At 39.9% G+C, this 19,621-nt stretch overlaps 1 protein-coding gene across 1 annotated transcript; it reads left to right on the top strand.

The window, feature by feature from the left end:
- Window positions 1-8,747: 8,747 nt before the first annotated feature.
- EN2 (engrailed homeobox 2) lies at window positions 8,748-19,415 on the top strand. Its single transcript, XM_077491160.1, has 2 exons — window positions 8,748-9,707; window positions 15,379-19,415. The coding sequence occupies exons 1-2, from the start codon at window positions 9,233-9,235 to the stop codon at window positions 15,693-15,695; spliced, it is 792 nt and encodes a 263-aa protein (XP_077347286.1). The 5' UTR covers window positions 8,748-9,232; the 3' UTR covers window positions 15,696-19,415.
- Window positions 19,416-19,621: the final 206 nt, after the last annotated feature.

Genomic DNA, 19,621 nt, shown 5'->3' with positions numbered 1-19,621 from the left:
ACTTTCAATGTATATCCAAACAGGCAGGCCCTTACTACACAGTTGATGGTAGAGCTAAAAAAAAGTTTGTGCAATTGGATTGTATAGGTGTATCGTCACCTTTAACTAACCCAGCACCACTCTTTGTTTAATAAATGAACTGCATTTTTATTTATTTGGGAGGTAGGTGAACAGACTACTTTTTATAGACCATGACCGATGTATAGTGAAGGGATTTGCTACAGATTTGCGCATGAGGCTTCCTACCTCTGGTGAGATTTATCCTCAACGTTTAGAAAATAACCCCCATACCAGTGTAAAATACATAGTTACATAGTGACCCATGTATAGTGGAGGGATTTGTTGCAGATTTGCGCATGAGGCTTTCTACCTTTGGTGAGATTTATCCTGAGCCTTTAGAAAATAACCCCCAATATAGTGAAAACTAGAATGAAAGACTGCCTAGGCAAAAAGGACTGTCCAAGTCAAGGGTGAAGCATTGATGTACTGAGTCATGGAACAGAATATAGAAAAAATGCAAACATAAATAAATAAATAAATAAATAGTTAAATAATTTATATATATATATATATATATATATATATATATATATATACATCTATTTGGACAACTGATTATTCTATCCGTCCAATACCCTTTGGTCCATGCACACTGGCTCGCTGCTTCAACAACAGTTTTGTGTTTTGCCTGTAGAACCAGCTCAATGCTATCCTATGTGTCCATGCACATTAGGCCAATTATAGTCATATTTTGAGCTCAGCCTTCAAGGCAATGAACAAAAAAAAAATTGGTTTGCGTTTTTGGTTGGAGCTTTCTGCCAGGAAAAATGTTAAACTCTCCTAAACTAATGTACAAAAACTCTCTATGTAAGAGTTTTTTTTCTCTGCCAAGGGAACACAAACGTATCTTTTTCTATATTTAAGTCTATTGTTCTTTAATAAATAATTATTCGTAGGTTCTGCTATGAATGTGTGCAACAATGCATATATATATATATATATATATATATATATATATACACACACACACACACACACACATATATATATATATATATATATATATATATATATATATATATATATATATATATATATACAAACAAAGGCAGGCAATGCAAATGTGCCCTCCCTTTAAGAATTAATTAGCTATACTAGTAGCATACTATGTCAATCCTATCTCATATCTTAATGAGCCAGGTTTGGAAACCTCAGCTTATCAGTAAATAAGGAAGGTCAAAAGTCCAGGTTGGACTTTTTGGCTTAGGTTAGGTATCATCCTGTTTGTAACATACAGGGACAACCTTCTTCAAGAAACAGTGAACTAGATAGAGGATAGGCAATGGATATAGCTGATAGGATAGGCAATAGGGGTAATTAAGCTATGGAAACTACTTGTGAACGGTGGGGCTATGGGAATAATGGACGGGGTTGGTCTGCAAATATAGTTTATGAGAGGTTAGGGCATATAAGTAGCTTATGGGGGTGGGGGGGGGGGGGGGGTAGGCTATAAAAATAGTTTATGAGAAGTTAGGCTATGGAACCAGCTTATAAAGAGATAGGCCATAGAAATGGTGAACTAGGGGTTAGACTGTAGAACTAGGTTTTCATGGGTTATGCTATAGAAATGGTGCGAGGGATTGGGCTATAAAACAGTGGGTGGCAAATTAGGCTATAGATTTACTGGATGATGGTTATGCTCTTGGTGGAACTAACAGATTGAGAATGTCGATTTTGACAAAAATTGTAGGAAGAATGAGAATTGGGCTGTGGTCCTGCTTGAAAATAGCGAAAGAAGGGTTAGACTGTGGAAATAGAGGATTATGGATTACGCAATGGAAATAGTGAATTCGGAGTTAGGCTGTGGAAAATGAATAAGGGGTCATGCTTTGGGAATAGAAGATGAGGGCATGGGCTGTTGAAATAGGGGATTGGATTAAATTGTGGAACTAGAGTATTAGTGGCTAGGCTGTGGAACTAACGAATGAGGGGCTAGGCTGTGAAAAAAAAGCAGGTGAAGGGGTAGGCTGTGGATATAGAGGATGAATGGATAGGCTGTGGAAATAGCATATGAAAGGATAGGCTGTGGAAATAGCGAACGGATAGGCTGTGGATATAAAGGATGAAGGGATAGGCTGTGGATATAGAGGGTGAAGGGATAGGCTGTGGATATAGAGGGTGAAGGGATAGGCTGTGGATATAGAGGATGAAGAGATAGGCTGTGGATATCAAGGATGAAGGGATAGCCTGTGGATATAAAGGATGAAGGGATAGGCTGTGGATATAGAGGGTGAAGAGATAGGCTGTGGAAATAGATGAAGGGATAGCCTGTGAAAATATAACATGAAGGGATAGGCTGTGGAAATAGCAGATGAAGTAAAAGGCTGTGGATATAGAAGATGGATAGGCTGTGAAAATAGCAGATAAAGGGATAGGCTGTGGATATAGAAAAGGAAGGGATAGGCTGTGGGAATAGATGAAGGGATAGGCTGTGAAAATAGCAGATGAAGGGATAGGCTGTGGAAATAGATAAAGGGATAGGCTGTGGAAATAGGTGAAGGTATAGGCTGTGGAAATAGATAAAGGGATAGGCTGTGGAAATAGATGAAGGGGTAGGCTGTGGAGATAGCAGATGAAGGGATAGGCTGTGGGAATCGATGAGGGATAGGCTGTGAAAATAGCAGATGAAGGCATAGGCTGTGGAAATAGATAAAGGGATAAACTGTGTAAATAGATGAAGGGATAGGCTGTGGAGATAGCAGATGAAGTAAAAGGCTGTGGATATAGAAGATGGATAGGCTGTGAAAATAGCAGATAAAGGGATAGGCTGTGGATATAGAAAAGGAAGGGATAGGCTGTGGGAATAGATGAAGGGATAGGCTGTGAAAATAGCAGATGAAGGGATAGGCTGTGGAAATAGATAAAGGGATAGGCTGTGGAAATAGGTGAAGGTATAGGCTGTGGAAATAGATAAAGGGATAGGCTGTGGAAATAGATGAAGGGGTAGGCTGTGGAGATAGCAGATGAAGGGATAGGCTGTGGGAATCGATGAGGGATAGGCTGTGAAAATAGCAGATGAAGGCATAGGCTGTGGAAATAGATAAAGGGATAAACTGTGTAAATAGATGAAGGGATAGGCTGTGGAGATAGCAGATGAAGGGATAGGCTGCAGGAAAAAAAATCTGATGATGGAAAAGGCACAACTTTTTACTTGGTGAAGTAAGTCCCTACGCTTAGGACAGCTTCTCTTGAGATAACCTAATGGACAAGTATACAGCGTTTTTCCAATACATGCAACATAACCTAATGTATATTACATCAATAATCAGCAGTTCAGTTCTGTTGGCGGCACTCCTGGTAAGGCATTGACACCATTTTCAGGGCTACTTTGAAAGTACTCACTTTTAGTTATAATGGGGAATGCAATAAAAATATTTAGTCAAGGTGGAAGTGTTGAATTGAACTGTGGAAGCGTTGAAACCACTGACAAAAGAATTTCCCAAACTGGCTAAATTATTATCCTAGCACACGTTTTCTTCAAATATCTCAAATTCATAGTGAACACAGGGTGAGCTCATTAATCCTATAATGCATACTTCCATAGAAATTAACTCAAACTATCCATACACTCCTAATGAGCACTCTTGGACCACCTTACCAGAGGAGTTGAGAATCTTTATACAATAAACTGTGTGAATGCTCACTTCAATTATTCAGTTATGTCCTGGTAAAATAAGTACACAGGAAAGTGTTTTTCAAATGCTTGGATGATTGAAGTGAATATTCACCCTATTATTGTATGGGGATTCTCAACCTTTAGTAAATCGGCCTCTTGATCTCCATAGTGAATCAGAATGGATGGTAGGACATGTATATGGTTTGCTCAGAGTACAGAATTGATTGGGAGTAATTGTAAACTTGTAAATCTGGATAGGACTGAGAACAATAGCGACCAATTAAATTCTTTGTATCATTCCACTAGATAATAAAGCTGAAATCTGATTGGTCACCACTAGACAACTGATCTTTTATTATTAACAACAACACAATTTTTAACCTGCTTTTCATCCGTCAGTTTTTTAATGGCCACTGAATCTTTACAACCTGGTTGTTCCCACAAGTACTATAAAATCCAAACTGTACCCTTATATCCTGAGACCAACGTGAGATTTGTAGTGCAACCCCCATGGACATAGAATCACATACTATGCACAGGCAATGGAAGTGTGCATAGAATGAAGAAATTCAGTTTTGAATTTCCAAGAACTGGCAATCGTTTGCAGTCGGTATCTGTGGCTGAATTAAAATAATTAACTCCATACAGGCTGTTTCTCTGCTTATACCTAAGCAAAGCCTACAAGACCCAATTATAAATAACTCAATTTGACTTTAACATTTAAGGGAGTTTAGTAGTTTATGAAGTTTCCTATGCAGCTCTTATATGTGCTGTGTTATACTTTGACTGAGCTGGTTGTGGGAAGCCATTGTCAGCTGAATGTAAAGGTGCAGGGGCAGAGATCCATGCCTGGTTGCTCCATGACATGTGCTGCACACAGCTCAGCCCCTGTAATGAGGGGTCCTGTATGCACAGTGATTATTGGGGACTTTGCAGGGAGTTGGGTGTTTGGCTGTGGTCAGGTCATGTGTTCATCTCATAGCACAGCTCCTCTTCCAGTCACTGACCTTTTTCTGACTTTCACAAACCCGAGATCGTTCAAGCAAACATCCAAATACCAGATTATTGTTTTATTCATAATCACTAAGTTATTTGGCTGAGGTGATTGCAGAATGTAACCCTATCAGTGCCAGTCATGCTCCGCTGACATTGAAGCTCGCTCTTTTTGTAGCTGCACAAATGTTGCATTGGATGCTGCAGTCTTATATTACCTTACAGTGTATGATTCTTATATGATTTCTGGAGGGCTTCACAAATGTATAGGTGAAGGACAGTAGCCCGAAACGTTGTGGACAGTTATTGCAAAGATTGAGAGAGGGATAAACCCCCCAGAGAAAGAGAGAAGGGAAAGGGATAGAGAGTGGTGAGAAAGAAAGAGGAGAGAGGGGGCAGTGGAGGAGGGAGGGGAATGAGGGGAATGAGGGGAAAGGGGGGCAGTGGAGGAGGGAGGGGAATAGGAAGAGGGGAGAGGGGGTAGTGGGGGGAGATGGGGGCAGTGGGGGGAAGGGAATAGGAAGAGGGGAGAGGGGGCAGTGGGGGGAGGGGAATAGGAAGAGGGGAAAGGGGGATAAAGAGGGGAGAGAGAAAGTGACAGAGGGAGAAAGTGGTATACAGAGAAGATAAAGGGGAGACTGAATAATAGAAAGTGGAAAGAGCCATAGAAATGTGGGGGGGGGGCACAGAAAGGTGAGAGGGGGGATACATAGGGGAGAAAGAGAGAGAGAGAGAAGACAGTGGGGCATGGAGAGGGGGTAGAGAGGGAGAAGAGGGAGGGAGGAGATGGAGGGAGGGTGGCATTGAGAGGGGAAAGAGAGCAGAGGGATATAGAAAGGAGAGAGAAGAGTTTGAGGGGGCCACGGAGGGGGACAAGAAAGAGGAAGAGGGTGCATAAAGAAGAGGAAAAAAAGATGGAGGGAGGGGGAGCAAGAAGAGGAGAGAGAGGGGAGAGGGGGAGCAAGAAGAGGAGAGAGAGGGAGAGAGGAGGAGCAAGAAGAGGAGAGATAGGGGGAGCAAGAAGAGGAGAGAGAAGGAGAGAGGGGGAGCAAGAAGAGGAGAGGAAGGGAGGGGGAGCTAGAAGAGGAGATAGAAGAGAGAGGGAGACAGGGGGAGCAAGAATAGGAGGGAGAGGGAGAGAGGAGGAGCAAGAAGAGGAGAGAGAAGAGAGAGGGGAACAAGAAAAGGAGGGAGAAGAGGGAGAGGGGGAGCAAGAAGAGGAGAGAGAAGAGAGAGGGAGACAGGGGAGCAAGAAGAGTTGAGAGAGGGAGAGCGGAGGGGCAAGAAGAGGAGAGAGAAGAGAGAGGGGGAACAAGAAGAGTATTGAGAAGGAGAGATGGGGAGCAAGAAGAGGAGAGAGGGGGAGCAAGAAGAGGAGGGAGAGGGAGAGATGGGGAGCAAGAAGAGGAGAGATGGGGAGCAAGAAGAGGAGAGAGAAGAACTAGGGAGAGAGGGTGAGAAAGAAGAGGAGAGAGTGGGAGAGAGGGGAAGCAGGAAAAGAGATAAGAGAGAAGGGGGAGCAAGAAGAGGGGAGAGAAAAGAGAGGGAGAAAGAGGAACAAGAAGAGGAGGGAGAAGGAGAGAGGGGGAGCAAGAAGAGAAGAGATAGAGAGGGGGAGCAAGAAGATAGAAGAGTAAGGGAGAGAGGGGGAGAAAGGATAGGAGAGAACAGGAGAGAGGGGAGCAAGAAAATGAGAGAGAAAAGAGAGAGGGGGAGCAAGAAGGGGAGATAAAAAAGAGAGAGGGAGCAAAGAGAAGAGAGGGGAGAGGAGAAGAGGGGGGCACAGAGAAGGAAAAGAAAGCATAGGGATTTAGAGAGGAAAGAGAAGAGTGGAGGGAGTTTATGGAGGGGGAGATAAGAAAGAGGAAGAGGGTGGCATGACCAGGAGAAAGAATAGATATGGAGAGAGGGAGAGAAGGGGAGCAAGAAGATGCGAGAGAAGTGACAGGGAGAGGGGGAGCATATAGAAGAGAGAGAAGAGGGGGCAAAGAGAAGAGAGAGGAGATGAGAGACTGGGGCTTAAAGAAAAGAGAGGGACAAGAAGAGGGGGTAGAGGAAAGGCTGAGGGGGCATATAGAAGAGATAGAGAGAGAGGGAGAGGAGGGGGTGGGAAAGGAGTAATGGGAGGGCATAGAAAGGTGAGAGAGAGAAATATTGAGGAAAGAGGAGAATGGGAAGATAGATACATTATAGGGGTGGGGGCATAGAGTGGATAGAGAGAGAAGAGGTGGACTCAGTGAGGAAAGAGAAAAGGAGAGGGGCATTGTGAGAAAAGAGAGGGAAGAGCAAAAAGAGGGGAGTTGAGATGGACAAATACCAGTGGCAGCCATCCATTAGGGGTGCCCAAGCGTTGCCCCCCTTTATCCACGGCCGCCACCCCCTCCACCTTCTAGTAATGCAGCGATGCAATGCTCTATCCATCACCGCCGCCACCCACTATTCATGCGTCCGGCCCCTTTCAGGACAAAGGTGCCTGAATTACAGCGGCCGGGTAGTTTTTTTAAGCATCTGATTAGAGCCAGAGGCTCTAATAGGCTTCAAAATAGGGTGGGCTCATAGCGCACAGCATTGCACTATGAGCCCACCCAGGTGTTCCAACAGTGAATTAATATTTGCTGTTGCAACACTGATCCTCCTGCCGGTCCAGGCGGGAAGCGGGTCTGATACCCATCACCCAATTGGCTGAAAGGACAGGCAATCCTATTAGACGCTTAGAAGGAGGGGAGGAGATGCTCAGCCGAGAACGAGGGAGGAGAAGACACAGGAGCTGCTACCCAATGCCCACCGCAGCAAGATGTCCGCCGATGTCCCGACCCCGCCACTCATTGATGTCTGCCGCTGCCCGATCCTCGCCACTGCCTGATACCCACCGCCTAGATGGGTTAAGTGGACCAACTGGCAGACAGTGAGCTGTGGGGGTGGGGGGCTTTGTGGTGCCGTGGGGGGTGGTTGTTTGCCACCCCCCCCCCAAACAAAACACCAGAAGCCGCCACTTACAAAAACCCACAAAGACAGGGAAGGCAACAAGGGGGAGAAAGAAAAGGGGGAATAGTAAGCTCGACAGAAAAAGAGAGAAAGGGAAAGAGAGACAATGAGGAATAGTGAGAAAAATAAAGAGCTGGTGAGGCAGAAAGCTGGAGGAAGAAAGAGGATACCAGAGGAAAAAAAGAGAAGGGAGGAAAGACAACAGAGAAGATAGGTGGGTGTTTTTATGCTACCCAATTTACCTTAATTTGCCTACATTAATGTGTGTTTTATGTAAAAGGTTCATAGAGGAGATAGAGGAGAGAGGGGTAAAAGAAAAGAATTGGGGAAAGATGAGAGTAAAGAATGAAAGGAGAGAATGAAGTAGAGAACAGAGTCAGAAGGAAATGAGAACTAGAGAGAGAGAAAGAATGAAGAGAGAGGGAGGAGATAATGAAAAAGAAGCTGAGATTGAACAAGAAGGAGAAACTGATAGGCTGAAAATGAGACAGAGAAGAAAAGGAGGATGAGGGCACTGGCAGCAGGAGAAGGGGGCACAGAGAGGCAGGTTGTGACATGATAGTTTGATAGATAGATAGATAGATAGGTACTCTACACTAGTATGGTTCTAAAATACTTAAAGGGGAATATAAAGCTATTTGTTTTGTATTTATGTGTGATGATCAGAATTAATTAAGACCATTTACAAAGACAGTACAATTGCAGTAGAAATAATTCAGGGAACTGATGATCAGATGAACAGAGATGTTAGGCAGTGGTGATGAGCAGTGATTGATGTGTTATTTCACACACACACACACACACACACACACACACACACACACACACACACACACACACACACACACACACACTACTTTCCTGGTAGATGCTGCAGCTTTAAAGATAAGAAGAGGGATCAGGAATGGGGGAGGAGAGAGTGCTCTAAAAAAAAAAAAATGTGGTGGGGGTGCGAGTGGGCGTGGCCTCCTGCTTGTCAATTTACTACTCAGGATCAGGGTCACGTGAGCTGGGGCTGCCCGTCTATTGGTTGAAGGCACGTGTCTAGGATACCGGGCTCCCACGTCACTTGTGAGGCTCTATTAAAAATAAGAACAAAAATCCAGAGTGAAAGTATTTCAGGTCCAGTGAGTGATTCTTAAATTATCCACAGTATAGAGCCTTTCACTGCAGCCCTGGGGATTATTTACCACAACAAAATAAGGACAGAGCTGCCTGGTGTCCCATTGATCTCCTTCCTTTCTCAGTGTGCATGCTGTGCACACAGCTCCCTACACCTTGTATTCTTCTATAGATGCTCCTCCAAGCCATCTGTAGCCTTGATGCCTGCATGCTGCACACACCACCTGTCTGCCGGTCCCTGTGAAGGATTTACCTGCTCCTGCCTGGAGATGAGCCCGACCTGGGGAAGAGGATGCTTTGGCTCGCTGCAGTGCTGAATCAGTGATCCTCAGGAGGAGCGCACCGGCCAGCCTGAGATCTTCTGGTTTTGGGGTGGGGGGGATTTGAATGTGTAGGTGACTGGGCAGGCAGCACAAAAAGGGTGAAAGGCTGAGGCAGCTCGTGTGGACTTACAGCATGGAAGAGAATGACCAGAACCACAGGGAAGTGGAGCAGCACCAGGAGTCAGGGGATGAGTCCAACCGGGGGATCCTGCTCCAGGCTCCAGGGAACCACCAGCCCCACCACAGGGTCACCAACTTCTTCATTGATAACATCCTGCGGCCGGAGTTCGGCAGGAGGAAGGAAGCCCACCATGATGAGCTCTACTTGGGCAGGGACATTGTGGCTCGGTCTGGGACTGAGCCCAGCCAGCACCGAGGCAGTGCCACCGAAGGAGAAGGGGCATCCAAAGCCATCATTGTCACCCAGGACAAGAAAAACGAGGTGGCCATGGAAGGAGCCCTCAAACCCAGAGCCTTGAGTGGAGACCATTCCATGAGCTCGGACTCTGATAGTTCTCAAGCCAGCTCCACCACCAACAAGAGCAAGCAGCCTATGCTGTGGCCAGCCTGGGTCTATTGTACCAGGTACTCAGACAGACCTTCATCAGGTAAGACCCATTGGGCTTCTCACAGGGCACAAAACTTTGGGGGTGCCCATCTCATATGGTTTCACCATGCCTTGGTGGCTTCTTCTGAGAACTTACCATCTGGAACTTTTAAAAAGATGGGAACTTAGGGGGGTGGGGGGGAATCACTCTGTAAAAGAGATGAACTGCCTTGTATATTTACTTGGGATATTTCAGTCAGTAGTTAAAGAATCCAAATGTATTATCAAAAAAAATGGAAATTGCCAAGATCATATTTTAGCACTAGGCTTTAATTTGTCAGCTAATTAGCGTCAGCTCCGCTTTCTACTGACAATTAGATGTAGGAAGGGTTTTGCATTTTAAATGAAGCATCATTTGGGGCTTCATTTTCCTTACGTAATTTATTTGTCACAGAATATTATGTGGTGTCAGCCTTGCTCTAGTTTAATATAGGACTGTGCATTTCTCAAACTATACAATCTGTAAAAAAAACAATGTAACTGATTATATATATATATATATATATATATATATATATATATATATATATATATATATATACAGGACTGTGCATTTCTAAAACTATACAATCTGTAAAAAAAACAATGTAACTGATTATATATATATATATATATATATATATATATATATATATATATATATATATATATATATATATATATACAGGACTGTGCATTTCTAAAACTATACAATCTGTAAAAAAAAAATGTAACTGATTATATATATATATATATATATATATATATACAGGACTGTGCATTTCTCAAAGTATTAAATATCTATTGAAATTGATAGATGGATAGAAAAAATAAAATAAAATAAAAATGTATCTTTCTATCTATATTGATATAGATATATACATAGATATATCTATATCTATATATATATATATATTTATAGATATGTTTATATATATATATATATATATATATATATATATATATATATATATCGATAGATAGATAGATATAGTTACATATTTATCTATCTAGATAGATAGATAGATGTATATATACATCTATATATTTATATATTTATCTATACATATATATATATAGATATAGATATATATATATATATATAGATAGATAGATAGATAGATAGATAGATAGATAGATAGATAGATAGATAGATAGATGTATTTGTATTCATCTCCTCACTGTAGATATAAATTTATTAAAACCTTTTGTTCTTTTGCTGTTAATTCAACTTCAAAATTCGAATGGTACAGGCCAACAAAATTGGCCGTTACCTTTCCTCACTTTCAACTCAGTTAAACTATATTCCATCAGCTATTTTACCTCCTAATATTACCACCCTAAAAAAAAAAATAGCTTCAGATATAACATATCCCCATTTTTTTTTTTCTCAATCACCTCTGTTTATGAAGTCTGGTGGACTAATTAACTAGCTGCTACGCGGTACAATTGATATATTATTAATATATTATTTATATTTTGCAGGCATTGCATACTATCAATGAGATTGTAGTACAATAACACGAGGCACTTTCAACAGCCCTTAACAAATAAAATGAATAAATGAATTCAGACACCTATTTTAGTCGAGCAGAAAACACGTTTTGCTTTTAACATTTGACATATTTAATAAAAAAATAAAATAAAATAGAGAATACATCCGGATAGATCGCTGCCAGGAGAGTGGTACCCCCTATCTCTTTTTAGAATGGAATGATCTTATAGTAGAATTATTTATGATCTGGGATTTTCCGTATACATAATGTGCATTTGTGACTTCAAAGGCAGTCGTATTTAATCTGGCTGTGCAATACTATATGGCTAATAATATTTGATTTATTGTAGAAAAATACATAGGGTGTATCAGGAGTACATTGTTTTTTTTTTTTACCATACTATTATTATTGTTATGATGATGATTATTAATATTATAACAAATAATATATATATATATATATATATATATATATATATATATATATATATATATATATATATATATATATATAGTATTTATTATTATTACTAGAGATTTTAGATTTGATAATTTGTAAAGACAAAAGAATCCCGATTTAGGGGATGCTTTGACCGTGTGTAGCCCTCCATGGGCTCGTACTACACCCTGCCTGGTAACGGCACAGCCAGTGGGTGCTGCAGAATATATATGAGCTTCAGCTGTAACTGGCACTATACATTGTAAGAGGGTGGATAAGATTTTTCCAATGAAGAGCAGGATTGGAGCCCACGTGTCCCAGATCTGATCTGTGGGTGAAGGAGGCTGAATTGATGGCAGGTTGTAGTAAAAACACGTGTATGGCTGTGCGTAAAAAATACAGGATGGAGGGAGTGCGCAGATCTCACTACAGAGCGCAGGGGGGAGAAGCCTGGTACAATGTAACGGCTGGAGCCTGTACATAGCAGGGTTGTAGAGATATATATATATATATATATATATATATATATATATATATATATATATATATATATATATATATATATATGTTTGTGTGTGTGTGTGTGTGTGTGTGTGTATAGATAGATAGATATTGAGCTGTGATCAGCATCTGCATTTATATATTCCCAGTTATTCCAGCCCCAGAGACCTAGGTTGGCAAGGGATCTGGTGTATATAGGCATAATGGAGACGGCAGAAGGGCATCACAGAGAAAGAAGAGAGGGAGGGATATCGAAGACATGGCAATAAAGATGGAGGAGGAAGAGGCAGGACACAGGCTATAATTACGGAGTGAGAGGGCATTTATTTGGGCACACAACACGACGGAGGGCATCTAAACCTGCAGAAGAGGGTTTGAGAAACACAGGGGGGGGGGGGGGTGCTCAGAGGAAGATGAGAAGCTGGCAGTGTCTGGGCAGTGCCAAGGGAAGCTGGGGAAGCAGCTAAGTGAGACAGAAGAGATTGAGAATGATGTGTCTGGCATTGATTTGCCTCCCAAGCGATGCATACATGGCAGCCAGCAACAACAGCAGAGCCGTCCCTGCTCCTAAAACATGAACATGAGATTGTACTGCAAACCAGAAGTCCCCCCTCATCTTGCACACACAATGTCATACAGATTAGGGGGAAGGAACCCCCCAAAGCATCCGCATACATTTTATAGCATGTTTCATTATTAAAGGGCTGCGGTGGGCAACGAGAAGCAAATAATTAGCCGGGCTGAATGACTAATGTATGTCTGCTGTTAATATTTCAAGTGTAGAGAGAATGAAGTGGGGAGAAGGGAGGGCAGGAGCAGGCCTCTGTACTACCCACTGTACCTACTGCCCCTGAAATACCAGAAAATGCACAATAAAGAGGGAACGATGGCCACCAATAACATCCCCTATTGACTGATACTCATATCCGATCTGACCAACGAGAAGTGTGTAGCAGGATTCCTGAACACTTTGTATAAAACAAACAGTAATCTGTAATAAAAAACAAAAGTAACCAATCAGATTTCAGCGAAGAGCAGTGAAATGATTCATTCTGATGTTTGTTATGGGATGATGTACTCGCCACTACCTCTGTGGTGCCCTGCTAAAGCTCCATACACTGTTTTTTTCTGCTGAGTTTTTCCTTTAGATTTACCAAAACCATATAATATGAGGTCAAACCTTAGGAGTTTTAACTTGTATGAAATCAGGAAGGCCCTTGTACTACATAGTTTTGGTAAATCTGAAGGAAAAAATCAGCAGAAAATCTGAGTGTGTATGGGGCATTAGAGATACCTCTCCTTGTACTTGTCAAAACCTTTCATTCTACCTTCCTCTCCCCCTTTCTCTCTATGATGTGTATATATATATATATATATATATATATATATATATATATATATATATATATATAGATAGATAGATAGATAGATAGATAGATAGATAGATAGATAAAAAGACAAGATAGACAGTTATGTCTATTTATTTATCTGTTTGTCTATCTATCTCTTACACTGCATATAATATCACATATCATTGTATCTAGCTATCTATCTATGTCGTCTGGCTTTATTAATGTCTCTCCTTATCTCTGTTTTTCAATCGATTTCTTTCTTTCTTTCTTTCTTTTTCTTTCTTTCTTTTATTTATGTGCAACTTTAATACCCCTCTCTTTAACCTTACCTTCCAATATCTTTCTATTACTCTACTTATTTATCTGTCTGTTTATCTTGCTTCTATTTATCTATGTCTGATTTTAATATTAATTCTTTTTCTCCCTCTTCTCTGTTTGTTAATATTTATTTTTCTTTACCTATATATTCTTATTTGTCGTGCTTCTATTTACCAATGTCTGATTTTAATCTTCCAATATCTATCTATCTATTTCTGTTTTTACCTATGTTTTCATCTGTCCCTCTGTCTATTTATCTTGTTTCTATTTATCTTTGTCAACCTTAAAATGTATCTCTCTCTCCTTATTTCTCTCTCTCCCTTTCTCTCTCTTTCATGAATGTTGACATCAGTTGTGAAAAACAAATTCCTGATTGTCTATTTCATCTGCACATGATTGCTTAATTGACAATTTATTGCGTGAAGTTTCTTAACTTCTTTAATAAATCAGAATAAACGTGTTTATATATTTACATATAATATGTGTGTGTGTATATATGTATATATGTATATATATATATATATATATATATATATATATATATATATATATATATATATATTACATTTTATGTATAAACTAGCCTTTGATAACTAGGTGTAATATATATTGTAATAACATATGCAACAATATATTGTACTAATATATACAACATATTGTAAATATATATATATAATAATCATTATTATTATTTATATCACGTTTTTCTACAGCTTCATTGCTGTATTTTCTTTGGTATATAGGCATACCCCACTAAGTACACAATGGGGTTTATTTACTAAAGCTGGAAAGTGCAAAATCAGGCTCACTTCTGTATAGAAAGCAATAAGCTTCTAACCCCAGCTTGTTCAATTAAACTTTGGTAATAAAACCTGCAAGCTCATTGGTTTATATGCAGAAGTGAGCCTGATTTTGCACTTTCCAGCTTTAGTAAATAAACCCCATTGTGTACTTAAAAGTGGAGTATGTGTATATATCTATATATCTATATATATATATATATCTATATCTATATATATATATATATATATATATATATATATATATACACATACAATCTGGAATCATCCTCTCTCCCCCCTCCCTTATATCTCTCTCCCTCTCTTCTCTCCCTCCTCCCTCCCCCCTCTCTCTCTCTCCCCCTCTCTCGCTCTTTCCCCCCTCTCTCATCTCCCTCCCCCCCTCTCTCCCCCTCTCTCTCTCCCCCCCCCCCTCTTATATCTCTCTCCCTCTCTTCTCTCCCTTTTCTCTCTCTTTCCCCTTTCCCCCTCTCTCATCTCTCTCCCTCTCTTCTCTCCCTTCTCTCTCTCTCTCCCCCTCTCATCTCCCTCCCCCCTTATATCTCTCTCCCTCTCTTCTCTCCCTTCTCTCTCTCCCCCTCTCTCCTCTCCTTCTCCCCTCTCTCTCCCCCCTCCATAGCTCTAATGGTGGCTTCTTTAGTAAATAACCCCCCTTCGCTCAAATCACAATGACCAATCTATAACTGATAATTGATTGCACAAGTTCTGATTGCCTGTGTGAACACGAGAGGGTGTAAAGCTTAGATTCTCTCTGATGGCCTCTAATGGGATGTTCTGTTTATTTTAAGGTCCCAGATCCCGAAAACCAAAGAAGAAGATGGTCAGCAAGGAGGACAAAAGGCCCCGGACAGCGTTCACTGCAGAGCAGCTCCAAAGGCTGAAAGCTGAGTTTCAGACAAACAGGTATTTGACCGAGCAGAGAAGACAAAGTTTGGCTCAGGAACTGAATCTTAACGAGTCTCAAATTAAAATCTGGTTTCAGAACAAACGAGCTAAAATTAAAAAAGCGACAGGGAACAAAAACTCTCTGGCATTACATCTGATGGCACAAGGACTCTATAACCACTCCACCACCTCCAAGGACAGCAAATCAGACAGCGAATAGAAGCAGATGGTGGAGCCAAGAAAACAAGTCTTAAACAATGCAATAATTTAAACAACAAAAAAAACAAAAAAACACGAATTTTAAAAAATGGCGAAAAAAAAAAGTTGACAAGGGCCAGTGTACAAAAATGATACCAGCATCTTGCTTCTGTATGGGGACAAAAATTCGCAATATTATATGTAAATAATTTACAGGCAAAACTAAAAAAAAAAAAAAATCCAAAATATTCGCTCCTGAACTATTTTTGTTTCCTTATTTGATGGGATTGAGATTCTATCTTTACCGATTATTTTATGCTTACGCTTTATTTTATACTAAGCGACGTTTTTTGGGTTTTGGACGTTCATGTGATTGAACAGCTGTGCTAAAAGTCCAAAGATTAAACTGCTGCATTTTTTCGCACTACTGTGAAATTTAATAAATAGCTAATATTTGTCCTAAGTTTTTATATTATAATTTTTGTGTTATCTTAAAATAAAAAAAAGCAGGAACGATGTTTTATTGCATTGTGTTAAAACGTATACTTTTTTTCTTTCTTTAAAAAAAAAATGTTTTAATAGTTGTGTAAAGAGTTGCAAAAATATGATTTATTTATACATGGAGGGGATGATATCGTTTTGCACTTAGGTCCTGTTTATTTGGATTTGTTTTTGGGAGGAAAGGGTTTGGGTTATCAGAGTTAAGAGCAAAAAGGAGGGTGTCACTATATAATTTTATATGTCAGTTTGGTATATTTTTGTCTCACTGCTGCAATACTACTGCCGTTCGTACGGCAAGCTGGCATCCAATCAGCTTGGCAGAGGATGCCACCCCCTTGCGGCAGTCGGTGTCTAAGCTCCACCCGCTGATTACCCACTCACTTCCCAAAATACTCTTTCTTAGCATGGCGCTCCTGCCATCCCTGTCTGTGACACCAGCTTATTGGTGACTATAGCAGTGACATCTATTTACTAATACAACCTTCTCATTGCCTTCTTGCTGTTTTAACATTCTTGCAACCAGCCGTCTTTATATTATGCTGTTTTTGTACACTGAAAACCAGGAATTCAATAAGTAAATGCTATGTACGTATTGTGTACCCACCTCATACTAACAGTGCAAATCAAAGCCCAAGGCCAGACAAAGCGGGGTCCATATATTTGCACTACAGTCTGGGTTTAGTCAGTTGGAGGCCAAATATTAAGGGTTAAAATATTGCTAGGTCTTCAATAAAACATTTTAGTTGATTGTTCAACTTATAGGGTTAACATTCGTGTAGGTTAATCTCAGAAAAGGCATAGTAAGATGGGCATCCTACAGAAAGGGTAAAATAAATTCTTGTGGCACCATATTGGATACAACATATTTATGCGTGTCTTAAACAAAGGGTTAAACTATTTCTAGCACAATCTTGGATAAGGAATAGTCAGCTGGGTGGCTTATACAAAGGGTTAACATGCTTATAGTACAATCCTGAAAAAGGTGGGATCAGCTGGGTGCCCTAAACAAAGGATTAAAATACTTCTAATACAATCTTGAATAGGGAATAGTCAGTTGAGTGGCCTACACAAAGAGTTAACATACTCCTAGTACAATCTTGGATATGGAATAGTCAGTTGGGTGGTCTACACAAAGGGTTACCATATTTCTAGTACAATCTTGGATATTGACTAGTCAGTAGAGTGGCCTGCACAAAGGGTTAACATACTTCTAGTACAATTTTGGATAGGGAATAGTCAGTTGAGTGGCCTACACAAAGGGTTAACATACTTCTAGTACAATCTTGAATAAGGTGGGAACCGCTGGGTGCCCTACAGAAAGGGTTAAAATACTACTAGTACAATCTTAGATAAAGAGTAGTAAGCTGGGTGGCCTACACAAAGGGTTAACATACTTGTAGTACACTCTTGATTAAGGCAAAGTCAACTGGGTGTCCTACTCAAAGGGTTAAAATACTTGTAATACAATCTTGGATAGGTCAGTGAGCTAGGTGGCCTATGCCAAAAGTTTAAATACTTGTAGTACAATCTGGGGAAGCCAGCTGTGTTTGCAACACAAAGTGTTAAAATACTTGTTGTACTGTCTTAGATGAGACATGGTCACCTGGGTGTCCTACACAAAGGGTTAAAATACTTGTAGTGCAATTTTGGCTAAGGCAGTCAGCTGGGTGTTTTACTCAAAGGGTTAAATATTTGTATTACTATCTTGAATAAGGCATAGTCAGCTGGGTGTCCTACTCAATGGGTTAAATATTTCTATTACTATCTTGAATAAGGCATAGTCAGCTGGGTGTCCTACTTAAAGGGTTAAATATTTGTATTACTATCTTGAATAAAATATAGTCAACTGGGTGTCCTACTCAAAGGGTCAAATATTTGTATTACTATCTTGAATAAAATATAGTCAACTTGGTGTCCTTCTCAAAGGGTTAAATATTTGTATTACTATCTTGGATAAGGCTTAGTCAGTTAGGCAGACTACTCTAAGCAGATTAATATTTGTATTACTATCTTGGATAAGGCATAGTCAGCTGGGTGTCCTACTCAAAGGGTTAAATATTTGTATTACTATCTTGGATAAGGCATAGTCATTTGGGTAGCTTACTCAAAGGGTTAAAGTACTTGTAGTACACTCAGGAATAAGGCATGGTAAGCTGGGTGTCCTACACAAAGGGTTAAACTACTGTAGTGAGGTGTAAGATAAGGCTCACAGACAGCTAGGTTACCCACATAAGGGGTTAAAATGTTCCTAGTAGCCTTGGATCAGTCCTATACAATAAATGCCATTTCACACACAACTTGTTAAATATGTGAAGTGTAGTCATGGATAGTAAGTGGATTTCACCCACTTTGCAGGGAATATTGAACATTTGACAGATGTGTATACAATCATTTGCAGAGCTATCAGACTCTCTCAACACACGATTTAACCCCCTGATGGCCATTTCTTTGTTGGCGATTAGAGAGCGCAGGAAGGTCTCATGGGCATGAAAGGGTTATATATTGGGAAAACTGTTGTGGGCGTTTCCACAAGTTTGATGGGCGGGGCTAAAATGAACACGGGGGCGTGTCTACAGAACCAACCACCAACTCATCTATACCAGATGATGCAAATCTGCTAGTAAACATCAACATTGTATCATTATGTAGCATCCAATCTCAATACAACATTGTCCTCCTCCCAATAATAGCCCCAAACCAGTGTAAATACAATGTTACCATATGCTTGGTCCAGGTCACAGTTCAATTTTATTTTTACAATGTATGCCAGTGTAAATAATAAAAAACACACAGATCGCACATTTTGAATCTTTTCTGCTCTAGACTTTTTTTCTCAGTGCCATTACAAGTTGAATGTTCCGTTCTAAACTATTAGACGAGCCTATATTAATGTGTTCAGGATTCAGGACGGTCACCTCTGAGGGATGAATGTTCTATATTTGCCTTAAACTACTCTCTTCGTATGGTTATGCTATACATAAGATAATATAATGTATAATTCAAGAAAAAAAAAAGAAAAAAAAAAAAGAAAAGCTCATATGGATGTTGTTTCACCCTCTTCTGCTAGTTTTAGGGGGCAAATATATCGCTTTATCACTGGAAACTAGCATCTTTATGTTAGTTTTTATGTTTATGAAATATGGCCTGACGTTTGTAATTTTATTATTAAAATATCACTCCATATTGTGTCTGTTCAGTCCTCCAAAAATGCATCAAATAAACCATTTTATTATGTCCACAATGTGTTGCATTATGTGTTGTACTGGTAATATAAATATCTGCTATTAAAGATATCAACTGCAATGATGAACAGGAATATGAACACTAATTATTGTTAGTAGTAGTAGTGGTCTTGGTATAATAGTTATTATTATTAGTAGAAGTATTATTATTATTATTATTTATATGATTATTGTTGTTAGTACTAGTAGTAGTAGTATAATTAAT

This window comes from Lithobates pipiens, unplaced genomic scaffold, assembly GCF_037356315.1.
Source record: "Lithobates pipiens isolate NorthernLeopardFrog02 unplaced genomic scaffold, aLitPip1_a1.2 Scaffold_19, whole genome shotgun sequence".
NCBI classification, from domain to species: domain Eukaryota; kingdom Metazoa; phylum Chordata; class Amphibia; order Anura; family Ranidae; genus Lithobates; species Lithobates pipiens.
The sequence above is the reverse complement of the archived record's forward strand: the minus strand, read 5'-3'. Positions and strand labels throughout refer to the sequence as shown.

Excerpts from the sequence above, each read along its gene's own strand:
- EN2 (XM_077491160.1), top strand. The coding sequence starts at position 9,233 with ATGGAAGAGAATGACCAGAACCACAGGGAAGTGGAGCAGCACCAGGAG. Across the intron at positions 9,708-15,378 it reads CTCAGACAGACCTTCATCAG|GTCCCAGATCCCGAAAACCA; the intron begins GTAAGACCCATT and ends GTTTATTTTAAG.